Below are 15,180 nucleotides of genomic sequence, written 5' to 3' on the forward strand. Positions count from 1 at the left end.
CCCCATGAGTTGCCCCAACCAAACATAGTCCGCACCCGTTAAGGAACTCGTTCCCTTTGCAAAAGACAAGGGAAAGATTGATCTACTTGAAGAGAGGCTGAGAGTGGTAGAAGGCCTCGGCAACTATCCGTTCTCGGATTTAGCGGATCTGTGTCTGGTACCTGACATCATCATTCCCCCCAAGTTTAAAGTACCAGATTTTGATAAATATAAAGGGACGATGTGTCCAAAAAGTCATCTTCGGATGTACTGCCGAAGGATGGGGGCATATTCAACGGACGAAAAGCTGTTAATGCACTTCTTTCAAGACAGCTTAGCCGGAGCAACAGTGGCGTGGTACACCAATCTGGAAGCTTCTCAGATCCGGTCATGGAAAGACTTGGCAACTGCCTTCATTAGGCAGTACCAATACAACACGGATATGGCTCCTGATCGGAACCAACTTCAGAGCATGACCAAGCGGGAACATGAGTCCATTAAAGAATATGCTCAAAGGTGGAGAGACCTAGCAGCCCAAGTCGTCCCGCCTATGACTAAAAGGGAAATGATCACGATTATGGTAGATACGTTGCCCACGTTCTATTACGAGAAGCTGATATGATATATGCCGGCTAACTTTGCAGACTTCGTCTACATCGGAGAAAGAATCCAGTCTGGACTGAGAAAAGGCAAGTTTGAATATGCCTCCAATGTTGCCCCCAACAACAATAGAAGAGCCCCAGTGGTGGGCACACGAAAAAAGGAAGGAGATACCCACGCGGTCACCACCGCCCCAACATGGATGAAAACGCCCCAAAATGCCCAAAACTCATACCAACACAACCACCCGAACTTTTCGATCCAAGCCGGAAGTTCCCTCCCAACTCAAATGGAAGGGCCTCCCGCAACAGAAAAAACACCTGCCCAACACACAGCTCCAGCCACTCCCCAGCCAGCCAATAATACAACTCCTGGCGCGAGCTATAACAATGCACGACGCCTCCCGAAAGACGAGTTCTCTCCTATTCCCATGGCATATTCTAAGTTGTGGCCCTCATTATTGGAAAATCATTTGGTGGTGGCCATACCCGGGAAGGTCTTCCAGCCACCATACCCCAAGTGGTACAACTCGAATGTCACATGCGCATACCATAGTGGAGCCCCCGGACACAACATTGACTCTTGCCTGCCATTCAAGTATAAGGTGCAACACCTAATAAATGTCGGCTAGCTATCATTTCAAGAATAGGGCCCCAACGTTAAAACCAATCCACTAGCCAGACATGGAGGGGCTAACGTAAACACCATCGAAAAAGACAGGTCGTAAGGGTCAAAGAGATTAGAAGATGTGGCTACGTCTAGACGATTCATCTACCAGTCGCTGCAGGCAGCATGCATGGTCTCTCGTGGCGGAGGCGAAAGTGACGAATGTCTGTTTCATCTCAGGGAATCACACGACATGGAAACCTGCCCCACGGTGGAAGAGTTACTTCAACGGCTCATGGACTGGGGGCAGCTCGAAGTGTCCAAGGGAGATAGGGAAGAACCGCAGATTTGCATGCAGTCGGAAGAAAGGAAGGTTCCCCCAACCCCCAAAGCCCTAGTAATATGTTTCAGTAGGAATGTGACCGGCTCCAGGCCCAAGTACCCCCCGACAGTGCCCAAGCTAACTTCGTTTTCCTATCAAAGCAATAAGGTCGTTCCATGGAAATATACCCCTCCCGTTTTTGGAGAAAGAGCTGCAACCAAGGTTGACTCCTTGTCAGCCAAGGTGACCAACATCACCGGCCTTAGTGGCGTAACCCGCAGTGGCCGGGTGTTCGCTCCCCCTCACTCGGCGGAATTGCCCTCCAAGGGGAAAGCACCCATGATCCAAGAACCCGCAGACACGGCCACCCCCTCAAAAGAAGTGGATCCCCCGGTGGTAAAAGGAGCTGAAATGAAAGAAGGTCTTCAAGGAAAGGTGGTGACCTTGGAAGAGGCTCATGAGTTTCTTCGTCTCATCCAACAAAGCGAGTTTAAAGTAGTTGAGCAACTGAATAAAACTCTGGCAAGGATCTCTTTGCTCGAACTGCTCATAAACTCCGAGCCTCATCGTGCACTATTGGTAAAGGTCCTCAACAAAGCCCACGTAGCACACGACATCTCAGTTGAGGGTTTTGAAGGCCTTGTTAATCATATAACTACCAATAACTATATCGTGTTTGCGGAAGAAGAGATTCCCGTCGAGGGGAGAGTGCACAACAAAGATCTACATGTGTCTGTCAGATGCATGGACCATGTCGTCGCTAAGGTGCTCATCGACAATGGTTCAAGTTTAAATGTGATGCCAAAGACCACCTTGGAGAAACTTCCTTTTAATGCGTCACGTCTAAAGCCAAGTTCAATGGTAGTACGAGCCTTTGACGGTAGTTGGCGGGAGGTGATGGGGGAAATCGACATCCCCATTCAGATAGGCCCCCACACTTGCAATGTGGTTTTTCAAGTGATGGACATAAATCCCGCCTACAGCTGCCTTTTGGGGAGACCCTGGATTCACGCGCTAGGAGTGGTCCCTTCGACGCTTCACCAGAAATTGAAATTCGCGGTTGGTGGACTCTTGGTGATAGTGTCAGGCGAAGAAGATATGTTGGTAAGTTGTCCCTCCCCCGCACCATATGTAGAAGCAGCGAAGGAATCATTGGAAACAGCTTTCCAATCCTTCGAGGTGGTGAGTTCTGCCTCTGGGGAAACGAGTCCGTTGCTACCTCGTCTCTCTAATGCGGCCCTAATGGTGGCACGGGTAATGCTCAGGCACGGTTATGAGCCCGGAATGGGTCTGGGCAAGGACAGCCACGGGAATGCCGATGTGGTCGACATTAGGGGGAACCCGTACAAATATGGGTTGGGGTATGAACCCGGGAAACCGGGAAGAAGGAATGCACCGTTAAGACTTCGGGAAGATAGGGCATGGCCCGGCCATGTTAGCCAGTGTTTCACAAGTGCCGGGATAATGTTTGAGGAAGAGGTGGCGGCAATAGGAGAGGAATCTCCGCAAGATCCGTCAAGTTTCGTGCGACCATGCCATCCCAATTCCCAAGTGGGGAACTGGCGTGGGATGAGCCAGTAGGAAGTCTATACCGCTGATTCAATGTGTGAGGGTCGATTCTTTGAGGATCCTAACAACGAGGGTTTGATAATCGATTTTGACCGAGAAGTAAGTCAAACAATAAACGAAGAAGAGGAAGAGGATGTCCTTTCACCAGAGTTGGAGAGGTTGATCGCTCAGGAAGAACGCAAAATTAAGCCTCACCAAGAGGAAATCGAACTGATAAACTTAGAGACCAGGGAGGGAAAGAAATAAGTGAAAGTAGGAACCGGTATGACCGCACCTATCCGCCAAGGTTTGATAACCCTTCTTGAAGAATATCAAGACATCTTTGCGTGGTCGTACCAAGACATGCTAGGTCTGGACCTCGACATTGTGCAGCATAAGTTGCCATTGAATCCTGGGTCTTCCCCGGTTAAGCAAAAACTACGAAGGATGAGACCTGAAATGTCTTTGAAAATTAAAGAAGAAGTGAGAAAGCAGTTCGATGCGGGTTTCTTGGTTGTAGCTCGATACCCGGAGTGGGTAGCCAACATTGTACCGGTCCTAAAAAAGGACGGCAAAGTACGAATGTGCGTAGACTATCAGGACTTAAACCGAGCCAGTCCTAAAGACAATTTTCCCTTGCCACACATTGATATACTGGTAGATAATACAGCCAAGTTCGCCCTTTTCTCCTTTATGGATGGTTTCTCAGGGTATAATTAGATAAAGATGGCACCCGAAGATGTGGAGAAGACTACTTTCATCACACTATGGGGAACATTCTGCTACAAAGTGATGGCCTTCGGGCTAAAAAATGCTGGGGCAACCTATCAACGTGCCATGGTAGCTTTGTTCCACGACATGATGCATAAAGGGATAGAAGTCTATGTAGATGACATGATTGCCAAATCTCGGACCAAGGATGAACACCTCGTCAATCTGCGTAAGCTGTTTGGAAGGCTGCGGAAATACCAATTGAAACTAAACCCCGCCAAGTGCACCTTCGGGGTGAAATCAGGGAAGTTATTGGGATTTATCATGAGCCAGAAAGGGATAGAGATAGATCCCGAGAAAGTGAAGGCCATTCTTGAAATGCCAGAGCCACGCACGGAGAAGCAGATTCGAGGTTTCCTGGGCAGGTTGAACTACATCGCGAGATTTATCTCGCAACTCACCCCTACCTGCGAGCCCATCTTCAAACTATTGCCTAAGAACCAGACGGTCTTGTGGAACAGCGACTGCCAAGAGGCCTTCGAAAAAATCAAACAGAGCCTCGTGAATCCCCCGGTGCTCATGCCACCTATAATAGGAAGACCTCTTTTCCTGTTCATGATTGTGTTAGACGAGTCTATGGGGTGCGTGTTGGGTCAGCACGATGACTCTGGGAAAAAGGAACAAGCCATTTACTATTTAAGCAAGAAGTTTACCGCCTGTGAGATGAATTACTCAATGTTGGAAAGGACGTGCTGTGCCTTGGTATGGGCGTCACATCGTCTTAGGCAGTACATGCTCAGTCATACCACGTGGCTTATTTCCAAAATGGATCCCGTGAAATACATCTTTGAGAAGCCGGCCCTCACGGGACGACTTGCTAGGTGGCAGGTACTACTATCTGAATTCGATATTGTGTACGTCACCCAAAAGGCGATAAAGGGGAGCACCTTGGTGGATTATTTGGCCCAACAACCCCTCCAAGATTACCGGCCGATGCACCCCGAGTTCCCGGATGAAGACATCATGGCCCTATTCGAGGAGAAGCGAATGCACGAGGATATAGACAAATGGATTGCTTGTTTCGATGGGGCATATAATGCTTTGGGCCATGGAGTAGGGGCAACCCTTGTATCCCCAGATGACCAATGTATTCCTTTCACGGCCAGGCTAGGTTTCGATTGTACCAACAATATGGCCGAATATGAAGCGTGTGCCCTTGGGATTCAAGCGGCCATTGATTTTGACGTGAAGCTACTCAAAGTGTATAAAGACTCGGCTTTGGTAATATGCCAATTGAAAGGAGAATGGGAAACTAGGGATCAAAAGTTGATACTCTATCAAACTCATATCTTGAAGTTAGCCGAATTCTTTGACGACATTTCTTTCCACCACATACCTCGGTAAGAGACCAAATGGCCGATGCATTGGCCACCTTGGCATCCATGTTTCAACTTGCCCCACACGGGGATCTGCCGTACATTGAATTATGATCTCGGGGCAAGCTGGCACATTGTTGTGCGATAGAGGAAGAGCGAGATGGGAAATCGTGGTATTTTGAAATCAAACAGTATGTCGAGAACAAAGAATATCCACCAGGGATTTCCAACAATGACAAAAGAATGTTAAGGAGATTGGCTACTGGTTTCTTTGTGAGTGGTACCATCCTGTACAAACGGAACCACGACATGACCCTCCTACGATGCGTAGATGCCAAAGAGGCGAACTACATGATTGAGGAAATCCACGGGGGTTCATTTGGGACACATGCCAATGGGCATTCTATGGCCAGGAAGATCCTTAGAGCATGTTATTACTGGCTCACTATGGAAAGCGATTACTGCACCCATGTAAGGAAATGCCATAAATGTCAAGCGTACGCAGACAATGTCAATGTTCTGCCACATCCTCTGAATGTCATGTCCGCCCCTTGGCCTTTTTCCATGTGGGGGATAGATGTCATTGGGGCCATCGAACCCAAAGCTTCGAACGGTCATCTCTTTATTCTTGTGGCGATAGATTATTTCACCAAATGGGTCGAAGCGGTTTCTTATACCAATGTCACGAGGAGTGTGGTGGTCAGATTCATAAAGAAAGAACTGATTTGTCGATACGGACTCCCTAGGAAGATCATTACTGACAATGGCACCAATCTGAATAACAAAATGATGCAGGAAATGTGGGGGGATTTCAAGATCCAGCATCATAACTCCACTCCCTATCGGCCAAAGATGAACGGGGCTGTGGAGGCTGCAAATAAAAATATTAAGAAGATTATTTAGAAGATGACGGTGTCATACAAAGATTGGCATGAGATGTTGCCTTTTGCCCTGCATGGATATCGAACCTCGGTACGAACTTCTATTGGGGCAACGCCGTATTCCTTGGTTTATGGGATGGAAGTGGTACTCCCATTTGAGGTAGAGGTCCCTTCCCAGAAGATACTAGCGGAATCGGGCCTAGAAGAATCAGAGTGGGCTCAAACACGCTACGACCAACTCAACCTTATTGAAGGTAAGCGTTTGACGGCCATGAGCCATGGGCGCCTGTATCAACAAAGGATAAAGAACACATTCGACAAGAAGGTACGCCCGTGCAAGTTCAATCGGGGGGACCTTGTCCTGAAAAAGATATCCCACGCTGTTAAAGATAATCGAGGGAGGTGGGCCCCAAATTACGAAGGACCTTTCGTTGTGAAAATGGCTTTTTTTGGGGGGGCTCTGGTGCTCACCAACATGGATGGCGAGGAGCTACCCTCGCCCGTGAACTCCGATGTCGTTAAGCGATATTACGCTTGAAATCTGGGGCAATTGGGGAAACCGCTGCATGTTCTTTTTATTTTTGTGTTTGTGTGTTCCTTTTGGTTTCCTCCAGGGATTCCTGTCCGCTGTAAATTGTCTCGTCACAATTCTTTAAAAGAAGAGAACATGGGTCTGAGGCTTCAGTCCTCACTTTGGTTTTAAATCATGTGCAGTTTGTAATAACCTCAGTCGTTTCGCTCAATTCATGGGGTGCCCCAAGCGCTTAATTAAAACTGAACCTAACCAGCTTTCGCTAAGAAAATTATTGCATTTGAAAACATTCATGCATACGCATACGCATGCATATTTTGTGATAACAGGGGCAAAATCGTCTTAGGCAACGATTAGAGGTCGAGACAAGGTTAAAGGCAGAAACCAATCAAGGTAAGACGACGATGCGGTCACGATTTGCCACGCATTGTTGTTTCCTACTTTCAGGTACTTATGGGCGGACGCAAGGAGTGGCTAGGGTCACGACCAATAGGTCGTCATCCTTTGCCTAGCCCGGGACAAACGGAAAGCGACGCTGCAAAGCAGCCTAGTATCCTTTAAAAATCTCCAGTAATTATTGTTGTTGTGTCTATAAAATAAGTATTAGATGCCTAATTTGCCTTGAGGGGTTTCGAGTAAGCAAACACTGACCCTTAGGAGTCTTACTTATTCCCTCTCAAAAAAAAAATGCAAGTTAGCTCGCCTGGGCGAGCAACCCCTGCACGAAAATGGTTAAAAAGGGGGAGGGGGAAGGTTTCTGCACTCAAAAACTTCCCCCCTCATTCAAAAAAGAAAGCTCATGGGACTCACGGATTTTGCAGCCCTTAGGTCACCATTTTTTGCATTTTTGATTCCGTTTTGCTCTATTATTCGTCTCCAACAAGTAAGTACCTCATTCTTGGGCTCTCTAGCTTTCCATTGATGTATTTTGGTGCTCTAAATTGCATGTATTTGCTCAAAAACGTGAGGGATTTATCCTTAAATTGTTGCTTGTTTTTGTTGAATTGAGGGGTTGTAAGGGATGGCCTTAGGCCTAGGGTGCATTCTGAAGCAATGGGGCATGCCACATTGCCCCCACTCTCTTGCTATTCATGCCTAAACATGCACCCACCAAGTGCTCGGTGAAATGCCTCAATGACATATGGGCATGGTTTTGTAAACTTTGGATTGTGGGGCTGTTTTATATATATAAGGACAGCACATAGAGGTTAAAATGAGTGCTCGAATGCAATTCTAAGCCCAGGAACCCAAGCTTTTAATCTCAATACAAGGAAGCATGACTTACGCCTAGGAATCTAAGTTTTGGTTTTAAATGTAAAAAGGCATGAATATTAGGACATGTTTGAAAGGTTTTTTATTAGGATTTAAATTTGGCTGCCTCATGAGGAATACCTTGCACCTAGGTAGCATGGAAAATACCTTTCAATGGTATGTATATATGTGAATGTATATAGCGTGGAAATGTCGTGCGAAGTGTGTGAATATATGGCATAAAAAATACCTTGCAAAGTGTGAATGTATAGCAAATAAATGCACTTCAAAAAAATGTGTATTTGTGAGTAGGTAGCAAAAGAAGCCTTCCAAAAAATGTGTATATATAGGAAGTAGCATGAAAAGGTTTGTCAAAAAATATGTACATGGATATGTGTCGTAAAATGCTTCTCACAAATTTTTATGTGCGCTAATGCGTATGTGTCATAAAATAGCACGGCCCCAATATGATTATTTTATAAAGTGCATGTTGACATTCGCGCCATATGAAGTGTTGTTTGGCTCTTGTTTGTAATGATTGGTATATTTCTTGTAAACTAACTTTCCAAATGTTGTCCTCGCAGGAAATGGCACCGAGGAAGCTCTCCGCAAAGAGATCTAGGAGGGACGCCGAGGCCGAAGGAACCAGCGCCGCTCCTGAGTTTGACAGCCATCGTTTCAGGAGTGTAGAGCATCAGCAGGGTTTTGAGGCCATCAAAGGATGGTCGTTCCATCGAGAGAGACGCGTCCAGCTCAGGGATGATGAGTACACAGATTTTCAGGAAGAGATAGCTCGCCGGCGTTGGACGTCGCTGGTCACTCCCATGGCTAAGTTTGACCCAGATATAGTCCTAGAGTTTTACGCTAATGCTTGGCCCACGGAGGAGGGTGCACGGGACATGCAATCATGGGTAAGGGGCCAGTGGATTCCTTTTGATGCAAACGCCCTCAGCCAGTTCATGGGTGACCCGCTAGTGTTAGAGGAGGGCTAGGAGTGCGAGTTTAGTCAGAGAAGGAACTGGGTCGATGGATTTGACGAGGAAGCCATCGCCCAGCTGTTATGAATACCGGGTCAGGATTTTGCCCCAACCGCTGCCGGGAGGCGGGTGCGGATCATGCGCACCAGCATGACCACCTTGACACAGATGTGGATTACATTGCTGCTCAGCAACATCCTGCCCAGCGATCATAACTCCGACCTCCCTCTGCCAAAGTGTCATCTGGTGTATGCCATCCTGACACGGATGAGCGTCCATGTGGCTCAGTTGATCGCTGACGCCATTTATTTATTTACAGGTATGCCACCTACCAGGCACCCTTTAGACCCAGATAAGTCTAACAAGGCCCTGGGTTTTCCAGCATTGATCACGGGTCTCTGCTAGTCATTCAGGGTTCCCGTCACACCTAGTAAGGTGATTCGACCGCCGATCACCCGGGCCTTCATTGAGAAGTATTGAACGCCTAGACAAGCGCAGGGTGATGCACCGCAGGCCACAGACGCACCGCCACCACCTCATCAGGCTGGTCCAGCTGGGTCATTTGGCATGGAGCGGTATTTACAGCACTTGGTTCGCCAGCAGGCGGCCAACCACAGGGGGCAGGTGCAAATCCATGAGTGTCTCTACTAGCTCAGCCTCAGTCAGCAGAGCCAGGGTTTCGCTCCTTTTGCGTGCCCTAATCTAGATCACTTCAGGGCTGAGGTTGCATGGCCCAGAGATTGGCCTGAGGCCCAGGTAGGGGAGGCGCCCGTAGAGGCTCCCGGCGACGCGGAGGAGGCCCGCACGGATGAGGAGATGATAGATTTACTCGGTTTCTTGGGAGGGAGTGGAGCCATGTGACTAGGAGATCCCCAGATTCATATTCTCTTTTATATTTCCTCTTTTATCTGTTACATATCATTTTTATTTTTATAACTTGAGGGACTAACGTTTGTTTTGTTTTTTTTCGATTGTCTTTCGTTTTGTGCATACATTATGTTTGGACTGTTGCGTTAGTGCTTACTTCGTTATTGTCGATAATGTTTTTTGAAATTCCGGAACCTTGTAGAGTTTTCCTTTAGGAACGTCATCCTAAAAATAAAACGAACAAAAATCATGATAACACCAAGAATTGAAAAATAAAGAGGCATTGTGAACAAATGTCGTATTCATAAAGAAAAGAAAAGAGTTTTTATATGTAAAAAATGTATGGAAAGATTTTGTGTGTGTGTAAATAAGGTGTGAAAAGAAATTCTTGTGTGTGAGTAATGAGTGTATATAAAGAAATTTTTGTATAAACCACGAGTGTATGTTGAAAAATGAAAAAGAAATCTTCGAACAGGAATAGAGTTTGTATATAGACCGTGTTGATATAAAGAGAAAGAGTTTTTAATGCGTGTGTATACATAAAAAGTTTGTTGTGTATAGGAATGTAGGTGTACAAAGAAAAAGTTTTTCTCATAGATAACAATGGATGTATACTTTTTGCTAACATAAAAAATGAAACAAAAAGAAAAAAGAAAGAAAGACCTCGAAGGTCGGCATGTTATGGTCATAGGAAGCATAAATCATTCGTAGAGAGCAAACATATCTTTTGGAAACAAGAGACTGACGCTAAGAGTTTATTTTCCAGAATAACCGAGATGAGAATGGATGGATTCATTGAACCGATGAAAGGACATAATTTGGAAATATTGGGTCTACTTGTGTAAATCCCAAGCCTTAGTATCACAATGTCATAAACTGGATGCTTGAGTACCCACCTAGTTGTAGCCATGACTAATTTTGCACGTTGTTCCCAAATCATCATTATTACGCGTACCTCGTGGAAATGATATGGAAATTCAACCCGGGACCGACACCTTGACACACGAATTTGTTTTTCCCCAGATATCAAAATCGGGCTCGCACGATGAAAAGACCATGTTGAGACACAACTGAAATTTTGATACAGAGGTCAGATGTCGTACCAGATGTCACGACATCACGCTTCAGAACATGGAGATTATATTTGACTGTATGAACAGATTAAACAAGTAAATAACACAAGAGAATTGTTAACCCAGTTCGGTGCAACCTCACCTACATCTGGGGGCTACCAAGCCAGGGAGGAAATCCACTAAAATAGTGTTAGTTCGAAGATCTAACAGCCACTGTTTACAACCTTCTCACCTAATCACTACCCGTGCAACCTCTACCTAAGAGCCACTCTTAGATATGAGAACCCCTCTCACTCCCTCTCAATCACTCTCCCGTGTTTACAATTAAATCGAATACACACCAGAGATTACTCTCTGAACAAAAGAGATCAACTCTACACACTATAGAGATCAACTCTACACACTCTAGAGATCAACTCTACACACTCAGGTCCAACACTTGATGTTAGGGTGACATCAAGGTGGCTCACAAAACACTCAAGTCCCAAAACTCACAAAATGACTCTTCAATCCCGGACTTGGTCGAAAACTCGTGCAGCCTTCATGTTTATATAGCAGTGTGCGTTTCTGGGCTGCAACTACTTGTGCTGGATGAGATCTATCATTCTCCTGAAAATCTGCACTTAAAGATCTAAAAGATAAAGTTTGATCTTTTAGTTTTTATCTTTAATCTTTAATCCCTGAACGAACTATTCAAGTTTGTAATTCGAACTTTAATTATCTCTTAATTCGTTCCTAGAGATAGATCGTCTAATCTGTTGCTAACTGCACAATAATCTGTTAAAGAGATAACAGATTTATGTGTCCAGTATTTTCGGGCCGGATGTCAGGACATCGTGTCCGACATCGTGGATCCTGCAGCTTCATTTGACTTTTATCTTGCCTTGTGCATTGTGCAGCACCTCCAGTATTTTCGGGCAGGATGTCCTGGACATTGTATCCGACATCATGGATCCTGCAGCTTCAATTCTTCATTTGACATTTTATCTTGCCTTGTGCATTGTGCAGCCCGATCTGATTCCTTGACATAACGTTGGACATCATGTGCAGCAACTCCAGCTTTCCTTCATTGTCTAAGTGCTTATGTTTTAACAAAATTTTAGCCAATCTTTTAAAGCTCAGTAGAGCTAAGCACTAACAATCTCCCCCTTTGGCAAATTTTGTCTAAAACATACTTAGACACTTCTTGAGCAGGTACGAGCAGTTATGCAAGTGGGATCAGCAACTTCCATTATCAGAGTAATCAAGCACAGCGGAATTGGTAGTGGCGACAGCAAAATTCTGCAAGTTGCAAGTCGTTTCCAGGATGTCAAGACATCTCACGTGACATCAGCTTTCTGCTCCCCCTGTCTCCATGCTCCTACTGCTGTGAAGCAGTTCACTGCAGCATCTTCTATCAGCTACTAGTCTTTTCCAGGATGTCAAGACATCTCATGTGACATCAGCTTTCTGCTCCCCCTGTCTCCATGCTCTTACTGCAGCATCTTCTATCAGCTACTAGTAGTTACAGTAGCTTACATCAGTCATCATCAGCAGCAGTCTCCCCCTCAAAATCATATACATACAACTCCCCCTCAAAATCATGAATCATGCATACATCGTATCCTACTTACTCAAAATCATAAATCATGCATAACACTATAATACTATTACTCCCCCTTTTTAGACAGAATTTGACAAAAGTAGAATGCATGCAAATATTACAGACCAATATCAATCAATTGTTCAAAGGGACATGCCCCTATAGCTAGTAAAAGCAAAAATAAAGGTCTGATGGTCATGGGGTGGCCTCAGAATCATCATCATCTGATTCTGTCTCTTCTGCTGCATCTTCTTCTTCCTCAGCAGCTTCTTCTTCTTCCTCAGCTGCTTCTCCATCATCAATTCCACTTTCTGAGAGTCTTTCGATCAGCCGTTCCAGCTCCATTTTCTTCTCTGTGGTGGCTTTGATGGTTGCCTCCAGCACCTTGCATGTGTCCTTGAGTTCAGCAATCAAGGCATCCTTGGATACAGCACCTGAAGCAGCAGCTTTCCCTGATGTCGAGACAATGTTTGGGACATGTGTCCCCTCAAACAGTTTGTAATGCAGGGATAGAGGAGATTCTCTCTTCATCACAGAGTCAATGTTGTTTAGAATATTGGGATGTTGACTCAACATAATGCCACACAATACAGTTGGGAAGGCAATGGGTAATTTGACAGCAAAGGATTCTGAATGCTTAACAGTTTGATAAAAAATATAGTTTCCAAAATTAAATTTGGACTTGGTTCCAACAGCATACAGAAATTTACCCAAACCTGTGGCAACAGTGGAAGTATGATTGGTGGGTACCCAGTTTGCAGCCCCAATCCTGTGCAGGATTGCATACTTCACACTTAGCTTCCCTGCAGAAAGCTTCCCTTTCTTTGGCCAATGCTGGACTCGTTTGGCAGTGATTTCCTTGGCAATTTGATGCTCAGACACAGCAATATCCACCACTCCTTCAGTTGGTCTGCCCAGGTATTTGTTGATTACAGCAGGGGAGAATCTAACACATTTTCCTCTGACAAACACTTTCTGATACTCATCACTCTTTCTGTTTGTTATGTCAGAGGGAATGTTGACAATGAATTCCCTGACTAGACTTTCATAGCAATCTCCCAACTTGGTGACAGTTTTCAGCAGTCCAGCAGCCTTGATGAGGTCCATGATCTCCTTGCAATCCAAGGCATTTCTTCCCAGTTCTCTTTCTAAAGCAAGCCTTCGTTGATATACAAATTTCCACCTTTCAACATTGCCAATGGAGTGGAATGAGATGTTGTCCAATGGTGCATCAGGGACATTTTCAGGCACCTTTTTCCCTGATTTCTTGGCCCGCTTGATGTCGGGAACATCTAGTTCGACATCATAATCAGAATCAGATGAGGAAATTTCTTTCCTCTTCTTGGAAGGGACTGCAACTTTGCTCCATCTGGATGTGGTAGGAGTGATTGGAGTGCTCTTCTTCTGGGCCATAGTTTTGATTCGTCCAGACCTAGTAATGGGGGTTTTTCCCTTTCTGCTTTGAAGTCTTTCTGCAATGCCAGGTGCTAACTTGTTGGCAATGGGTTCCTCATCAGATTCTACTTTTTCTAGGTCAATGAGGTCACCTGGAGCAGGTTCTGGTGCCCTTGGTGCAGGGGTCTCTTCTGTGGCTTGATCTTCTTCTTCTGTTGATTCCTCTTCACTGGGTGAAGGGAGGGCTTCAGCATTTGGGGTGGAAGATGTTGGAACATCTTTGTCAGCATCAGGGACAGAAACATTCGGGGTGGAGGATGTTGGAACATCTTCATCAGCATCAGGGACAGACGCATTTTTCAGAATGCTACTCACAATACTGCGAATCTTCTTATCCATCTCCGGGTCTACTTCCCTAGGACTTGTTGCAGGGCTAGGGTTTTCAGAAATCTTCACTCCCTGTTGTCTTTTGGGAACCAGTTTCTCAGGAACAGGGGCTTGACCAGGAATCATTTGTATGGGTTGGATATGGAATTCAGGTTGTTCCTGGTTTGATGGTGCTTTGGTGGATGATGGAGATGATGGTACAGAAGGCGAACCAGGTGATGAAGTATCTTTTGGTGAGGTAGCCATGGAGAAGCAGAGCTTTTGAAATGGTTTCGTGAAATTCCGAGAGGTGTTGGGAAATGCTGATGAAAACAAGAATGCCACGAAAATATAAATTTGAATGAAGAATGTAGAGGGGCGTGTGAAGCAACGGTCGAATCTGTTTTGGCCCAGTAATGAATGTGCTATTAACGTTTGAGCACATTCAAATAGAAGTAATTGCTATAAGTCTTCTAGCAGACAAATGCCCAGCTTGCCCCTCAGTTTTTCAAACTGATTTGCATCCAATGCCTTTGTGAAAATATCTGCTATTTGTTCCTCAGTGTCAACATGCTTCAGTGTGATCACTTTATCATCAACAAGATCTCTAATATAGTGATGTCTAATGTCAATGTGCTTGGTTCTGCTGTGTTGAACAGGATTTTTAGAAATATTAATAGCACTCAAGTTGTCACAGAACAATGTCATGACATCTTGTTCGACATTGTACTCCTTGAGCATCTGTTTCATCCAAACTAGTTGTGAACAGCTGCTTCCTGCTGCAATATACTCTGCTTCTGCAGTAGATAGGGACACACAGTTCTGCTTCTTGCTGAACCATGAAATAAGATTGTTGCCCAGATAGAAGCATCCACCAGAAGTGCTTTTTCTGTCATCTGCACTTCCAGCCCAATCAGCATCACAATACCCAACCAGCATTGAATCTGAACAATGACAGTACATAATCCCATAGTCACTGGTGCCATTTACATATTTCAGAATTCTCTTTACTTGATTCAAGTGACTTATCTTAGGATTGGCTTGGTATCTTGCACACACACCTACTGCATAGGTGATGTCAGGTCTGCTAGCTGTTAAATATAGTAAGCTCCCA

The 15,180-nt window shown here is 45.2% G+C and overlaps 1 protein-coding gene across 1 annotated transcript; it reads right to left on the bottom strand.

Moving 5' to 3' along the window:
• Positions 1 to 12,500: 12,500 nt before the first annotated feature.
• LOC114393564 lies at positions 12,501 to 14,495 on the bottom strand (the record flags this gene model as incomplete). Its single annotated transcript, XM_028354916.1, has 1 exon — positions 12,501 to 14,495. A coding segment is annotated over one exon (1,995 nt), but the record flags the coding sequence as incomplete, so codon positions are not given.
• Positions 14,496 to 15,180: the final 685 nt, after the last annotated feature.

This window comes from Glycine soja, chromosome 17 (genome assembly GCF_004193775.1).
Source record: "Glycine soja cultivar W05 chromosome 17, ASM419377v2, whole genome shotgun sequence".
NCBI classification, from domain to species: Eukaryota; Viridiplantae; Streptophyta; class Magnoliopsida; order Fabales; family Fabaceae; genus Glycine; species Glycine soja.